Source organism: Neofelis nebulosa, chromosome 3 (genome assembly GCF_028018385.1).
Source record: "Neofelis nebulosa isolate mNeoNeb1 chromosome 3, mNeoNeb1.pri, whole genome shotgun sequence".
NCBI lineage: Eukaryota > Metazoa > Chordata > Mammalia > Carnivora > Felidae > Neofelis > Neofelis nebulosa.
In genome coordinates this window covers 206,273,217-206,288,734 of record NC_080784.1, presented here as the reverse complement: position 1 = coordinate 206,288,734, position 15,518 = coordinate 206,273,217, and the positions used below count along the sequence as shown (strand labels likewise).

Genomic DNA, 15,518 nt, shown 5'->3' with positions numbered 1-15,518 from the left:
GTCTTCTCTGGGGACTCAGCACCAGTAGCGGTGGGGCTGCTCACGTGCGCGGGACTGGAACTTCCTTGCCATCTGATGTGCGCAGGGGACTAGACCTCTCTTCTGTTCGGGCACATTCACGAAAATGCAGTAGGCACTCACTAACCTTCCAGGGGGCTGATTGAAACGTGGAAGAGACCAATTCTATACAGATTTTTTTTCCTTTTTCCTTTTTTCTTGTCGGAATTATGATTAGTATCGTAAAGAATTTTTAAAAATGAGGATTCCCATCCCAAAGAAAAAGAATACTAAAAAAGTTTCAGGTCTGTAGATCCCTTTTGCTTAAAGTCGGCTTTTATATGTAAAAAGATTTTTAATGGGTTGTTTTTTTTTTTTTTTTTCTGTCATCGCATTCTGATCCACCATTCAGTTGAGTTTTTACTTAGACCATCGTCAGATCCAATCAAAGGCAAGGCGCTGAGGCTGCTGAAATCTTCTCTGTCATTCCTGGTCAGAAGCTGTACAAGTCAGAGGCCTGGGCTCAGGGGCCCCCTGGCCCAGGGCAGGGAGGTGCGGGGGGTGGGGGGTGGGGGTGGGGAGCGGGGGGTGGTTAGGGTCGGGCAGCCTGACTCTCATTGTAACCAGGGTGAGTGTGGTCTTCCCAGTGTAGACATTTGTCCTGAACTCGGGGAGACTTAGAGGAAGCATTTTATAATCAGTAGACTTAACTGATTCTTAATTCTTTGGGACTTTAGAAGTGGTTAGTTTATTAATTATGTTTATATTCTATATTAACTACATTATAATCCTATACCTTCCTGCATTTTGAAGGCGATACATAGTTCCCATCACGTGCGTTCAGCTCCTTATCCAACAACGTTTAAACCACCAGGCCTTTGATGTCAGGCCACTTCTGCGTGGCTTGCAGGAGCCTTCCATTAGAGTGAATTTTCACAGGGTTACGTTGTTCACTAAAACCGCTTCGGGTGAACGAAAAGCCTTGTCTGTTATGTGTTGACGCTCCAGAGCCACAGCACGCGTTCACGGCGTATTTGTGCTGGCCGCCTTCGGGAGCAGGAGGCGCAGGGCGCGTTACAGAAGCACCGTGCAGACCTGGTCCGGGGGCGCGGGGAGTCAGGCCCCGCGGGGCTGCGGTCTGCGCTGAGCGGCCCTTCCTCGGGCCACGCACCCGTTGCTGCTTCTCCTTCCTACTTTTGTCACCCTCGATCGGAATAAGGGCTGGTCACAGAGCTGGTGTTTCAAGATCTCGTAGGTCACTCGTGGTTTAAAGTCTTCTCAAAAAAGGTAAACGTGGGAAATAAAACTTATATCGGAATGACTGCTACCGAGTGCTTTGTCGCCCTGATGGTGAGACGACGAGGAGAATAGACGGAGATCGCACACTTGCGTGACAAAGGCCTGTGAGGGAGTTAACGTGATTTCAGTGTCTTGTAACCTCGTTTCTTATTCCCTTAGTAGAGCAAATTCTTATCTCTTTCGCCTTCACTGGTGACAGCTTTTACGGGAGCCCACATCAGCCAAGTTGGATGTGAACCCAGCTGCCCCGTACCGCACTTAAATGCTGTAATATTCCAGATGCCTGCTGCAGGTGGCACGTCCACGCACGCACTCAGTGACACTCGTGCCCCAGTCATTTTATGGAAGATGTGTGACAATCTGTTTTTACCGGTATTAATAACACACACAAATGAAGAGAACAGATAACAAATTTTAAGACCAAGGTAAGATGCCCAGGCAAGGCCATTTACCCGATCCCGCTCATCTCACGATAGAGGCACACTCCTCCCGCAGCGGTCCGTGTAGATGTCAGGCCGAAGGGACGCCCGCCACACGGGGCTGCCCTGGGCCTGCGACGAGGACGCCACGCCGAAGGGGCTGGCCTTGCTAGAGGCCACCCTCGTCCTCTGGCTCATGACTTACCGAGTTTGTCCCGAACACTGCCGGTGCCCGCACCCGCACCGCCGGAAAGAGAGCGAGCCGCACACAGTAGGAGGAGCCCGCGTCAGCTGCCCCGTTGCCAGCTGGAATGCACTCAGCACTGTAGACACGAAACCGCTTTCCAACACCGAAGGCAGGAAGGGTTTCGATTCTGTCCTTTTTTTACTACACAGTTTTACTATGACACTAGACACTGAATTTGTAGGAAGAATCTCATTTTCAGTATCGTACGAGCCATTTAACTCTTTTGATGCAGCGACCAGTATCTTGGGGATACCTCGATCAGGTTATTTACAACCACAGCTTAATCGGTTGCTTTTGTAGGACGTCAGCTGTCACATTAAATGACTGAGTGTTGGGTGTCGCCCGCTGTCCTACCCCGGGGCGTCCGCATGCCTGCATGGAGGGGCACAGGCCACACTTGCCCCTCAGCTCCCGGAGGCGGGACTGCTGTTGACGTTACCGTGTTAGGAGCCCTCGGTCATTCCCAGCACACTCTTCACACGCGTTCTACCTTTAATGGAAGTTTCTGACTAATACTTGTGTTCTAACCGTTAAGTACTGTAACGCATGTAAAACACTTGGGGTACCTGACGCCTTGCAGGGACTCGGTTCGCTATTGTGACAATAATGGTTATAACAATAAAAACAATAAAATCTCCATCATTCCATTTTTATCCCAAAGTATAAATTCTGCTCTGGCATGAAGAGCTCTCCTCCTGACTGCCCCGTGCACGTGGGGGTCGAGTGGCAGACGCTGGGTCTGAGGAGCACGGCCGGGCGCTAGACTGTGGCTGAGCGCTGGGCGGGTGGCTCTGCTCGGACGCGGCGGGAGGCCCGGACGTGAGTGTGGGCAGGGCTGGCGGAGAACTCGTTACGAAATCGGAAGGTGCGAAGGAAGGTCGTGTAGGAGTGGCCCGGTTCAGGAAACTATCGCAAGCGAGGTCGAGCCCGTTTGAAACTGTAGCGCGGTGACTTTTGCGTAGGTGGCCGGCCGGCTCCCAGCCTGCGCCGGGGGCGCCAGAAGTCAGCCGGAGAGCAGGGGCTTTCCTCCCCGTTGAGGCGCCTGCCGGGATGACGGGCCCGTACGTCCGCTGAGTGGCGTCAGCCGAGGACACAGGAGGGTGTGGGGTGGGGCAGGGATGGGGGTCACGCGGTATTCCTCCACGGGGGAAGGCACCGCCCCCCACCCCCGCCCCGAGGATGTCGGGAAGTGACCAGGCGGGCGGCCAGGCAGTGGCAGGTGTGTTCAGCTCCTGCAGGAGGCAGACGGTCCCGCGTGGGGCAGAGCCGTCCCGCTCCAGATGGCAGCAGCGGTCTTGCTGGGGAACGCTCCCACCCGCGGCTTTTCCCGAAGGTGAGTGGACAGGGCTCCTGTTCTGAAAAGAGCTTAGGAGGCAAGGAAGGTTGTCTGCCACGATACACATCCATTATGCTACTAACCAAACACAAATTCCCTCATTTCGTAAAGAGATCAGAACAACACCGAACACGTTCTAGTCTTGCCGTTTGAGCTGCTTGTTGTGGAGGTGGCTTTTCTTGTACATAGAACCGTTGTTAACGGCCCCACTTAATTGCTTCAGCCCATCTTCCTACCCCACGCTGGTGCCTGGTCAGCGGCGGTAGCTACGAGAAGGAGCGCAAGGCATTCGGAAGAGGTGAAAGCTGTCTGAATATGCAAAAGTTGAGATTGTAGCTGTTCTGAGACTGGAAGTTTCCCGCGATGATAGAGGTCCCGTGAAGTACGTGCACCTGTCGGCAGTACGGGTTCCCGTTCTGTTGATGCACCTGTTAGGGGCTTCTGTCTCCCATGTGGGCCTCCCTCCAGAGTTAATACAAGAGTTAAACGTCTGCCTCTGATGGTGATGGATTTGGGTGCATCTCCACACCCTCTTTGTAATTGTGTCTGTTACATCTCTGTCTCCCAACTGAAAGTAACCCGTTTTTTTCAAGAGGGAGCTAGCTCCTAAAAACCAACAGGAAATGTAGGCCAGATCTCATGACAAGGATGCTCCGTGTGGTGAACGGAACCCGCACGGTGCCTGGACGAGTCCTGTCTGTCCCGCCCTCCAGGAAGGGTTAGCCTGCTTCGCGGGTGATCGCTGTGGGGTCCCCCGCCTTCATGTGTGTCTGAGGCCGAGCTTTTCGCTGGAAGGTCACGCACAAGCACAGAAGGGGTTAAGACGAAGTGTTCAGGGTTTGGGGGGGGTGGGACAGGGGAGTGGCCGTTACAGGATTTTTCCTAATTGGGGTGTTACCGGCCAGGCCACACGCACCGTGTGAGACCTGAACCGTTAGCGACCCGATCGGGACTCCCGTGGTCTCTTTGGCCCTGACCTGCCTGCCTAAGATTTGGGAGCAGAAGTGTGTGAGGAGAGCCAGCGTTTGCCCGGGGGTGGTGACGTGCATACCCAGCAAGGCACTGTCCCCAAGCTGAGAATAAAGCTGAGATTGTAAGTTAGCATCTGGTTCCGAAAGACAAAAAAATGCACCCACGTGTGGATGTGAAACTCAAATGATGAAGGAATGCCCTTGAAGAGGGGTCTTGGCCGAAGCCTGACGTGAGTGGTGTGGGGCCTGCTGTGGGAGACCACGAGCGGTGACTTTGTGTGCCATTTTGGTAACAGCACGAGCGTTTTTAAGTCCAGTCCTCCATTTGCTGCATCCAGCGCAGCGGAAAGGGGAGGCTTGGTGACCCAGAGGCCCCGCGTGTGGCCAAGCTGGAGAGGAGGCCGTGCTCCTGTCGGAAAGGGCAGACGTCCATACGTGGGCAGGTCTTCTGGGTTCCTTTCTTGCTTGGTTTCTGACCTAACGCTTCTCGACCACGTTTAGCCCCTTTAGGTTGTTAAGTCCATTTTAAGGTGGTTCTGATCAGGTAGACTTCGTGTGCGGCCTGGTGAGGCCTCTTTCTACTTCGTGCGGGCAGTAGCGTTCCACGCTTTTAGAACCGTTACGTTCAGCCTTTAAAAATCTTTAAACGGAGAAAGTAATTGCCGAGGCCTGCTGGTTATCTTTGGAATATGAATTTAAAGGATTGCCATTAGCTGAAAGAATGGAGTCTGGTTAGAAAAGGAGTCTCCACACGTTGTCAGTCTGTCACTGGCTGCTTCTTGGCTCTTAGGTTTGTCTTCCTTCCTTCCTTTTTCTTCCCTTTTTTTGTTTTAAGAAGTATACTGGCTCCTGTGTATTTTAGGATTTTTGGTTAGGGACATTGGTGTTGATGCCTTTTCAGTTCTGTTTTGCTGTTTTACCTAGCCTGTTAGAAATCACCACTGACTTACTGGCCATTGATGGAAAGCCAACTACCCTTAGCAGGTGGAAAATGGCATGCACTGTATTCACCCTGTTCCTTGTACTGTCTGGGAAGACGCACACTCCCTTCCAGGCGCTGTCACCAGCCAGGGAGGATGTCCCTCAGGGTCCGTCCAAGAACCTGACAGCGACTAGACAGTTACACATTAGATCCGCTTTATAACTTCTTCTGGCCTACACGGAGCTGTTGAGTTTGGGCACATAATTCTTTGGTGTACATTTTAAAGCATGCTGATCATTCAGGCACACTGTATCTTTAAGAAATGTTGGCCCATGCAGGGGTGCAGGGGTGCAGGGGTGTGGGGGGAGGGCTTGCTCAGCTGCAGGTGGGAGCTTTGCTACTGTTTTCAGCTGCCCTGCCTTGCTATTGCTGCTGCCTGTAGCAGGCTGGCCCTGGCCCCTCCCCCACTGCTGAGGACACCGTTGGGACGGGGTGGGGTCCGGTCGATAGGACATTGTAGAGACTCCTCTTACGATCAGGGCCAGCCGTGAATCTGGATCTGGAGCGGCCACCACATGGCCTGATGGCTGTGGCTGTGGCCGACCTGTTGGCTCTCACTGGCACCTTCTGGGGCCGCTGGACGACACAGAGGCTTCCAGGTTAGAAGGTGGGTGGGGCGTGTGTGTGCGTGTGTGTGTGTGCGTGTGCGTGTTTCTCAGTGACCCGGCCCAGCCCTAGAACTGAGGCGCCCCCAGGACATTGTAGTCGAGGTCATCTAGGAGGGTCGCTTTAATAAAAGTTACTCTGAACTGTAGTGTTTTAGGTGGTGAATGACTGATTTACAAATTATTTTAATTCCACTCTTAATATTTCACTGTGATGTTAATTTGGAGGACCTGAGATTGGTCTTTGCATTTTAAGCTCATTAACTCTGCTGAGCACAGGATATTTATCGTTTGTAAATCCAAGATGCTATGTGAAAGTACTTATAGTTCTTTCTTCCTTTACAAAAGCGTAACGTAAACATGGAAATAATGTTGGTTTATAGAAATACATATTGTTCAAGGTCTGTAATTGTATTTCAAAAATGATGTGGAATTCGATTTGTGAAGGGATTTGTTTTGTCAAAAAATTTAAAAATCACTCTGTACCCTGCCGTCTGAGGCACAGGCCGCCCCCCCCCCCCCCCCAGTCACAGCAGAGAGGACTGGGGTTCCTTAGTCCCCCTAAATGGCTACATTGTTTCCTGAAGTTGGTTCAAATATGTTCACTAGGTTACTTTGTGTTCATTAATATCATCTTGAAAAATCCCTGCGTTACTGTGGAGACAGCATTCCCTGCCCCTAAAGGAACGTATTTCTAAGGCAAATAGGCAATTTGATACTATCACATACTGAGTGGAGGGTAGAGAAAGTGTTTTCAGACTCCGGAAAACTCGGAGAAGTCAGGAACTAAGCTGCTTGGAAATCCGTGCCACAGGTGTGGCTTTGGTGGATCGGGAAGCAACGGGAAAGTTGTTGACAGTCTGTGTCCGTTCAGTTACTACATTTCTCTTTTTCCAAATGCATCCTATTGGATATGGAATAGACCGTAGATGTCGTAGACTGAGATTTGGGACCGTGTTGGGACCATTCGGGTGAAGGTGTCGCTTTCACAAACGGCATCTCCGAGTAAGTACCGTCACCTGGTGCCCGTGGAGGCGGAGCCCTGCACCCGGAGTAGAGGCTGGCGCGGTGCCCGCGTACTTTGCTCCTCTTGTGGGTGGTCTGCCGAGCGGAGAGCCGGTGGATCCCTCCGACTGTGCTAGTGGTCGTTGGGTCGCTGGGAAGGGGTTCGCTGGGCCGAAGGTCGCAATCTCCCGCATCTGTGTCACGGACTGTAATATTGTAAGGTCTGTATTCTGTATGTGTATCTTAGACCCCAATCAGGAAACAAGCCTCATGTGTGTCTTAACATTTATATTTCCATTCAAAATATGTATTCAGTGTTTATTTCCTCAAAACAGACTTTGTTAATTTAGGAAATATCTCCAAGTGGAAACGTGCTAACTTTTTCTGTAAATCTTAAATAAAAGGTGCTGTTCCTTTCTTCGACCCAGGACTGGTCTGTGTTTTCTGTCTTTCTCTCCATGCATTTTTTTCCTTTTTTTTTTTTTTTTCTTTTTTTCTTTTTTTTTTTGTAAAGCTTTAAATTTGTTCCGACCACATTGAAGGGAAGAACTTGGGTTGGTGGGCAGGGCACCGGGCTCGCTTTCCCCGAGCCCCTGTTGAAGGCCCTTTCTCTGGGCCTCGGTTCCTCGTCAGACGGGTCAGCCTTGGGCTGCCCTTTGACCGGGGCCCTGAGGTGTGGCTGGTGTTCCCAACGCCCCGGGCTCCCCAGCACCCCTAGCGTCTCAGACCCCGCCCATCTGTGACTCCGAATACGATGGACATGTTAAAATTGGGGTTTGAACGCAGAGGTTTTTTTTTTTTTTTTTTTCAAGCTGCCTTCTTTCTGGATGTTGATGATAAAGGAGTAAATGAGCTGAGCTGATAGGCAGGGGCACCATCTGGCCAGCCTGGGGGGCAGGGGAGACCTACTACTGTGTGAGACCCCCATAACTTAGTGTACGTTCATGCCGCTGTTTCCGTCTTCCTGGAAAAGGTGAGGAATTGGGAGTGTAAAGGCGGCTTCCTCCTGAGACTGTTACTGCGGGAGGGGTCAGCATAGAGGAGCAAGGGCGGAGAGCTGGGCCCAATCTCCTGCCCCCCCCCCCCCCTCGCCAACTGATACACACACCAGCCAGAGGCAGCGTGTCCCTCAAAGACCAGCCCGCTAACACCAGCTCTAAGTGTTTTGGGGTGTTTTTCTTCTCCCTGTAATTTCATCGAGCTAAGTCTGGAGGAAGTTAATTGATAAGACTACAGAATTGGGTGGGTTGGCTGGTGGGGTTTGTTCTGTTTTGTTTAATTGTGGCCCGGTTTTAATTTCTAGCCTTGTAGCCATTGGTAAACGGCAGGCCTATAACATAATTACTTGTCGTGGTTATCAAGGTATACGGGAAATGTAGTTTATACTTTTGCTGTGTTGAAAAACTCAGTGTTCAACATTCCACTTACCTAACGTCAAATAAATGCTAAATGTGTTTTTAGGTTTTTGGGTTTTTTTTTCAGTTTCAATTTGGTATAGAAGAACGTTTTCTTACTCAAGATTTATTGATTTCTATTTAGAGATTTCTTGCTGCTCAAATGAGGGCAAGACGTTGCATACAGTGATGAGAGGGAGGCTTTAGCCTGGTCTCCTTGATCCCTGATAATGAAGGGGGATGAAATACGACCGGGATGGGGGGAGGGGGGGGTTTGTTTGCTCCACGATTGCCAATGTTTTTCTCCCAGGGCTTTCTCTTGGGCTCACGTGTCACCAGAGCCGGCAGGTTTGACCTTGCCTTCGCCCGCTTACCCGTCCGGGGACCACGAGCGGCAGGCAGAGGGCAAGTCGGGACGGCCCGTTAGTCGCGGCCCACACTGCGTGTGCTGGCGGCTTCCAGGAGCGGCCGGGCCCGCCGTGCGGAGGCTCCCCTCCTGCCCCTCGCTCTGGCTCTTCTGGAAAGTCACTGGGTGCTGATCTGCTTCTCTTACTGTGAAAAGCTGGGCCGTAAGCGACTGGGCGACAGAGGTCAAGATTCCCAGTCCCGGGCCCGTCCCAGGTCACCTGCTGGGGCACGTGGGGTTTTCACCAGTTCCTTCCTTGGTCGGGATGGCAGGAACGCGAAGACACGTGCCCCTGTGCCCCTTCTGCCCGCGCGGAGAGGGCGAAGTCTGCTTCTGAGCCTCCGCACAGTTCGGTCGACCCGCCGCGCCCTCCCAGGAAACCGTGGGCGCCGGGCCTTTGCGGCCAGGAGCTGGCAGTCGGGCCGCAGCCGAGCAGGAGTCGGGCCGCCTCCGCCCGCACTGGTGACCTGTGCCGCCTCCTTCGCCCCCAGGTGTCGGACGGCCCGGGAGACGAGCCCGCCGAGTCCCCGTACGAGAGCGCCGACGAGACCCAGACCGAAGCGTCCGTCTCCTCCAAGAAGTCTGAGCGGGGCGTGGCCGCCAAAAAGGAGTACGTGTGTCAGGTGAGGGGTCGGCCGCCGCTTGCTTTTGTCCTTGACCCGGGCCCGGGCCCGCACTCGCACCCGCGGTCACACGGGCTTCTGTTGTGAGGGCGCCGGGGCCGCGGCGGGACCCGGGACCGAGCGCCCCGGCCGGGCTCGTGCGTCCGCGTCGGGCTGTTTCGTGTCACCGCCGTGTGGCGACATGTGGCGCACGCGTGTTCCGAACGTGTGAAGTCGGGCGTGGACGGAGGAGGCAGGGGAGCCGCGGGCGGGCCGGGGCGGGGGGGGGTGGGGGGGGGGGCGGGGGGTGGGGGTCGCCCGGGCTCAGCCTGGCCGGCACCGCGTCCTCAGTCCTCAGTCCTCACCGTCCTCACCGCCCTCACCGCCCTCACCGCCGCGCCTCCGCCCCGCAGCTGTGCGAGAAGCCGGGCAGCCTCCTGCTGTGCGAGGGGCCCTGCTGCGGAGCCTTCCACCTCGCCTGCCTCGGGCTGGCCCGGAGACCCGAAGGGAGGTTCACCTGCAGCGAGTGTGCCTCAGGCAAGTTCCGCGGGCGCCCCTCCCGCCGCCTCCCCCGCCCCCCCCCCCCCCCCCGGCCCGCCTGCCCCCCCCCCCCCCCCAGCGGGTGCGCGCCTCCCCTCGGCGCCCCCATGGTCTGCTCTCTCCAGCGTGACGCGCTCCCCTCGGTGGCCGTACCGGGAGGTAGAGCGGTGTAAGGTAACCGGCAGAGGGACGGAACGGGCTGTCCTGAGCCCCGCGCTGGGAGGCGGCCGGCGTGGGTGCCCCGGCGTCACCAGTACAGGTGAGCTGGCCGGTCAGTCCCAGGACACGGACGTTCACGGGCACGTGGGCTTCCGTAGACACGCGGCGCGGACCTGAACTCCGGGGTCAACGGCAAGGACGTGCCCGTCTCCGAGCGGCCACGGCTTCCTTCTGCCGCACCGCTTCCTTCGCCAGCGCAGTCTGGGGGCTGCTGGGAAGAGGGGCCGCTCAGATGCAGCCCCTCCTGTCCAAGCGCAGCCCTGAGGGCCTCCTGGCTCTCGTGGGCGCGTGTCCTAGGTTAGGAAGACACGTGGAGTCTTCCCGAGTCCCTCCAGTCCCAAGCCAAGGTCAGCCGATGTGACGGCACTTTGCCTCTGCTGCCTGTGGTTGGTTCTAAGTGAAGGTTCACTGTACTTGGTTAATGGCTCAGGAGGGAGAGCAAAAGCTTTCCTTCGGAGGAATGCCTGCTCTCCGGCTTCCCGCTAATTCGAGGGGGTGTCCCCACCTCAGCCGCCTCCTGCTCAGACTTCCTTGTCCTCCGGGGAAGCTGGAGCCGATCTCACGGCAAGGTAACGGCCCTGATGGTGGGACCGTTTTCTGAAGCGTGCTCGGACCGGGCACCGAGGTCCGAAGAGAGCCCGAGGCCTCGGCAGCACAGGCCGCCCCTGACGGGGCTGCTGGAGTTCGGTGGCTCAGGGACGACAGTTTAATTCTTGTTCCCTGCCCCTCTTTAACCATCTGCTAGGGATTCACTCGTGTTTCGTGTGTAAGGAGAGCAAGACCGACGTCAGGCGCTGCGTCGTGTCGCAGTGCGGGAAGTTCTACCACGAAGCGTGTGTGAGGAAGTACCCTCTCACCGTGTTCGAGAGCCGAGGCTTCCGCTGCCCCCTGCACAGCTGCGTGACCTGCCACGCGTCCAACCCTTCCAACCCCAGGCCCTCGAAAGGTACGGGCGCTCACGGGGGGCGGGCGCGGTGGCCGAAAGGTCTGTCCCCAAAGGCCTTCGGTTTTTCTTTGGAGTGGCGGTTGTCTTTCTGTTACTGACCTGACACCGGCTAGCAGGGTTTTTCTCGAGAAGTCGGTAAGAGGATCCGCCCTGCCGTGCCTTCTTCCTGCCCTCCGCGTCCTCCCGGAGCCTCCACTTTAGGAGGGGGGCCTGTGAACCATTCTGATAGGTTCTGTTTGTTCCAGTTTTTAATTTTTAAAAAATTTGAAATTTATTTTCAAGAGAGAGAGCATGAGCAGGGGAGGGGCGGAGAGAGAGAGAGAGAGAGAGAGACAGCCTGAAGCGGGCTCCAGGCTCGGAGCTGTCAGCACAGAGCCCGACGCGGGGCTCGAACTCACGAACCGCGAGATCGTGACCTGAGCTATAGTCAGATGCTTAACTGACGGAGCCTCCCAGGTGCCCGTATGTGTGTCCCAGGTTTAGTGCTTCTTCGTATATGAGAAAAATGTTCTATTTATCTATTCGTTTAGAGGCAGAGAAAGTGAGGGGGGGGGGAGGGGGAGAGGGAATCTCAGGCAGGCTCCGTGCTTGATCTCACGATCGATCGTGACATGACCTGAGCTGAAAGCAAGAGAGTCGCACATTTAACCAACTGGGCGACCCAGGCGCCCCGAGGAAGATACTTTAACATCAAGTCGTATCTGCCTTGTTTCACGTTAGGTGTGTGGGATTGAGGGTGGTGGGCTACCTGTACTTCTGACTCCGGTGGTTCTCAACCGTGGCGATGTTGCTCGCCAGGAACACTTGGCCACGTCTGGGGAGACCTTGGGGGGGGCGCAGATTGGCACCCAGTGGGTAGAGGCTGGAGCCGTTGCAAGGCGCACTACAGGCCCCACGGGCTGGCGGTGCCTGGGTTTATCAGCCCTGCTTGACCTTATTTAAGAATGTGGCGGGGCGCCTGGGGGGCTCAGCGGGTTGAGCGCCCCACTTCGGTTCAGGTCACGATCTCGCAGTTTGTGGGTTCGAGCCCCGCGTCGGGTTCTGTGCTGACAGCTCGGAGCCTGGAGCCTGTTTCAGAGTCTGTCTCCCCCTCTGTCTCTGCCCCTCCCCTCACTCGTGCTTTGTCTCTCTATCTCTCAAAAATAAATAAACTTTTATTTAAAAAAAAAGAGAGAGAATAAGGCATTTTAAGCGCTTGACTATTCTCTTGATGGTTTTGAAGCACCTTTGCCTGGGGGAGATGCGTTTTTGTAACATCTATTAAGTGTTCTTTCCATCCTAGTTACTGCTTTCGTCAAATACTCCGAGTTTATTTCAGCGTGAATTTTCTAAACGCGTGGGGGGCTCGGTCGCCTCTCGCCGCCCTGCTCGCTGTCGGGCCTTCAGCGCGTGTCTCTGCCCCCAGGGAAAATGATGCGGTGCGTCCGCTGCCCCGTCGCCTACCACGGAGGGGACGCTTGTCTGGCGGCCGGCTGCTCCGTGATCGCTTCCCACAGCATCATCTGCACAAGCCATTTCACTGCCCGGAAGGGGAAGCGGCATCACGCTCACGTGAACGTGAGCTGGTGTTTCGTGTGCTCCAAAGGTGAGGGCTGGCGCCACGGCGGGCGGCCAGGGCGGGCTGCTTCTCTGGGCTCCCTCGCGCACAGCTCTCGCAGGTAACCCCTGGGGCCTCCGCGCCCGCCCTGCTCCGGGTGGGGACGCTCCCGATGTCTCCCAAGTGCTCCCGTGCCGGTGTGCGCAGTGACATTTCTGAACTCACGAGTTCTCCGTGATGCTCGTTTCGTCGCGCCCCGAGGGGCAGGGTGGCTGCGGGTGGGGAAGGGCCAGTGTGAGCCACTCGCCCTCCCTTGCAGGGGGAAGCCTGCTGTGCTGTGAGTCCTGCCCGGCGGCCTTCCACCCCGACTGCCTGAGCATCGAGATGCCCGACGGCAGCTGGTTCTGCAACGAGTGCCGAGCCGGGAAGAAGCTGCACTTCCAGGACGTCGTCTGGGTTAAACTGGGGAACTACAGGTGTGAGGACCGGAACCCTGTCTGCCTCCTTGTTCACTGTGTTCTTTTCACTTTGCAGGACTGAAAGCGCTGAATGACTGTCACTCTGTCTGAAGAGTCTGTGAACCCTGTTTTTAATATTTATAATAGATGGTGGCCGGCAGAAGTTTGCCATCCCAAAAATGTTCCCCCAAATATTCAGAAAATGAAGCACGAGATTGGAGAATTCCCTGTGTTTTTCTTTGGGTCTAAAGATTATTACTGGACGCATCAGGCGCGAGTGTTCCCGTACATGGAGGGGGACCGGGGCAGCCGCTACCAGGGGGTCAGAGGGATCGGAAGAGTCTTCAAAAACGGTACGGACATTTCCAGACGGAGCGAAACCGCACTCTCGGGTACCTTCTGCTAACCCTGATTTTTGTTGTTTGAAAGTTTGGTTTCTGTAGAAAACACCAGGCTGAGCATTCTAGCAGTGCTTTAAATTAGGAAAACGTAGGTTTGCAGACTGATTTGTTGAGGCACAGGATAAAATGTACTCCCGAGTAACGTTTACAGCATTGGTTTGGGATTAATTTCACTCACATGCATTGGAAGCTCTATTTTTATTTAAAAAAATTTTTTTTAAGTTTATTTTGAGAGAGCGGGGGAGGGGCAGAGAGCAGACCATCCCAAGCAGGCTCTGCAACGTCAGTGCGGAGCCCGACGCGGGGCTCGATCCCACGACCCCGAGACCATAACCTGAGCAGAAAGCAAGAGTCGGTCTCTTGACCGACTGAGCCCCCCTGGTGCCCCGCAGTGGAAGAAGTTACTTTGAAGAAGTATTCCAGTACTGGCTTACAGAGATGTCTTCTGCCATGCCTGTTATGTAAGATAGAAATGTGGAGAAGACTTTGCCGCCGTCTAGACCGGGTGCCCCGGGAAGGGCCAGGTGTGGGTAGGCAGACAGGTGCCCCGCTCTCTGATTCCACAGCCAGGGTGACTGACGGGATGGGAATGCCACCACCTGACTGGAGGAGGTGGCATTTACTCGGGGCCGGGAGTGAGTGGGACAGAAGGGGGACCTGGCGTGCGTTCAGCTCATCCTAGTCCGGGGAGGGCGGGCGCATCGCGGCCGGTGGCACATGGGGGTGGCTGGGCGGGCTGTGCTGACAGACCGGCGTCTCGTCTCCTGCGGGCCTCACGCACAGCGGGCAGCAAAGGTCTGATGAGAAAGATTTTCAAAACTCGTAATGAGATGACAGATGTTGAAACTGAGACTTGACGTGCTGGTGGGTCGTGAGGCCAGACTTGAGTCCTGGGGGTCAGGATGGCCCCAGCACGCATGGCGTCCTCCGCCCTCGCTTGAGCCCGGCGGCCCCCCCCCCCCCCCCCCCAGAGGACGTGTCCTCCCGGGAGGATGTTAGATCCCCGTGGACAGTGGGAGCCGGAGCATCACCCTCCCAGAGAAACCCGCCCTGGGCCTTCCTGGTGGCAGGTGGCACAGCACGGCGCCTCCCAGGCCTCCTCGGCCCGGCGCTCTCTGAGCATCTTGGGTGGAAAACCCTCGCGGCATTTAAAGCACCCGCCCTGAACAGCGTGCGCACCCCAGAGCCTCCCGGAGACTGGTAACCGCACTTGGAGGGACACGGAGGCTTGCGTCGGCCGCTTAGACGCAGAGCCTGTAGGTGGAGGTGTGAATTTACTAAACCTCTTACTCACGCTCACATTTCGTGGACTTTTTAGCACTGCAGGAAGCTGAAGCTCGTTTTCGTGAAATCAAACTTCAAAGGGAAGCCAGAGAAACGCAGGAGAGTGAGCGCAAGCCCCCGCCGTACAAGCACATTAAGGTGACGGGGGTGGGGGGCCGGGTCAGGGGTCACTGCGGGGACCGTGGGTGGGTAAGAGGGCTGCCGTGAGCAAGCAGCTATCTGCAGCCCCCGTGTGGACCGCTGCCTGAGGTCACGGGCAGAGAGCAGGTGCAGCCACTGCCCAGCGTGTGTCCTTTCTGGGGGGCGGGGAGGGCGCGCGGGCAGGGCTGGGGCGGGGGGGGGGGGGGTCTCTGCGGTTTTGGGTTTTGCCCTCGTGTGAGGCTCCAGCCGGGAGCCCGTGAGGCGCGGGGGTGGTGGCGGGCACGCCGTCGTCACCCGGCGCTGGGGACGAGCTTGGATGAGAGGTGGCCAGCCCGGGCCGGTGCTCGGCTGGAACGTGGCTTGGTCAGCCGGAGCCCTGGAGACAAAGCGATGTTCCCGCCGTAGAGGGTGTGGATGCCGCACAAGGACTGCGGGGGCGACCGTGCTGCCTCCGGCGAGCCCGGCAGTCCCGGCAGGGAACCTGGGTCCCCACGTCCCCACGGGGTGGGAGGGAGAGAGGTCCAGGAGCTCCTCACAGCCACGCTGGGTGAGCCGATGTCACCGTGTCCTGCCGCCTGGGGCCTGGCAGCCCCTCAGCACAGTGTGTCAGCTGCCTTCCGGCCGCTCAAGGCCGCGTCTTTGCTCCTCAGATCCGGGCGGCACGCCCTGGGTGTGTGTGTGCAGGTGACACGTGCTCTGGGGTTAGCGTTTCCTCAGGGATGACTTCGT

The 15,518-nt window shown here is 56.2% G+C and overlaps 1 protein-coding gene across 1 annotated transcript in view; it reads left to right on the top strand.

Annotated features, from left to right (window-relative positions):
* NSD2 (nuclear receptor binding SET domain protein 2) overlaps window positions 1-15,518 on the top strand; it is a 58,482-nt gene that overhangs the window by 30,635 nt on the left and 12,329 nt on the right. Inside the window, exons 9-15 of the mRNA XM_058723218.1 lie at window positions 9,153-9,284; window positions 9,677-9,800; window positions 10,768-10,968; window positions 12,374-12,553; window positions 12,825-12,981; window positions 13,111-13,316; window positions 14,683-14,786. Coding sequence (XP_058579201.1) covers window positions 9,153-9,284; window positions 9,677-9,800; window positions 10,768-10,968; window positions 12,374-12,553; window positions 12,825-12,981; window positions 13,111-13,316; window positions 14,683-14,786 — 1,104 coding nt within the window. The remainder of the gene's footprint in view (window positions 1-9,152; window positions 9,285-9,676; window positions 9,801-10,767; window positions 10,969-12,373; window positions 12,554-12,824; window positions 12,982-13,110; window positions 13,317-14,682; window positions 14,787-15,518) is intronic.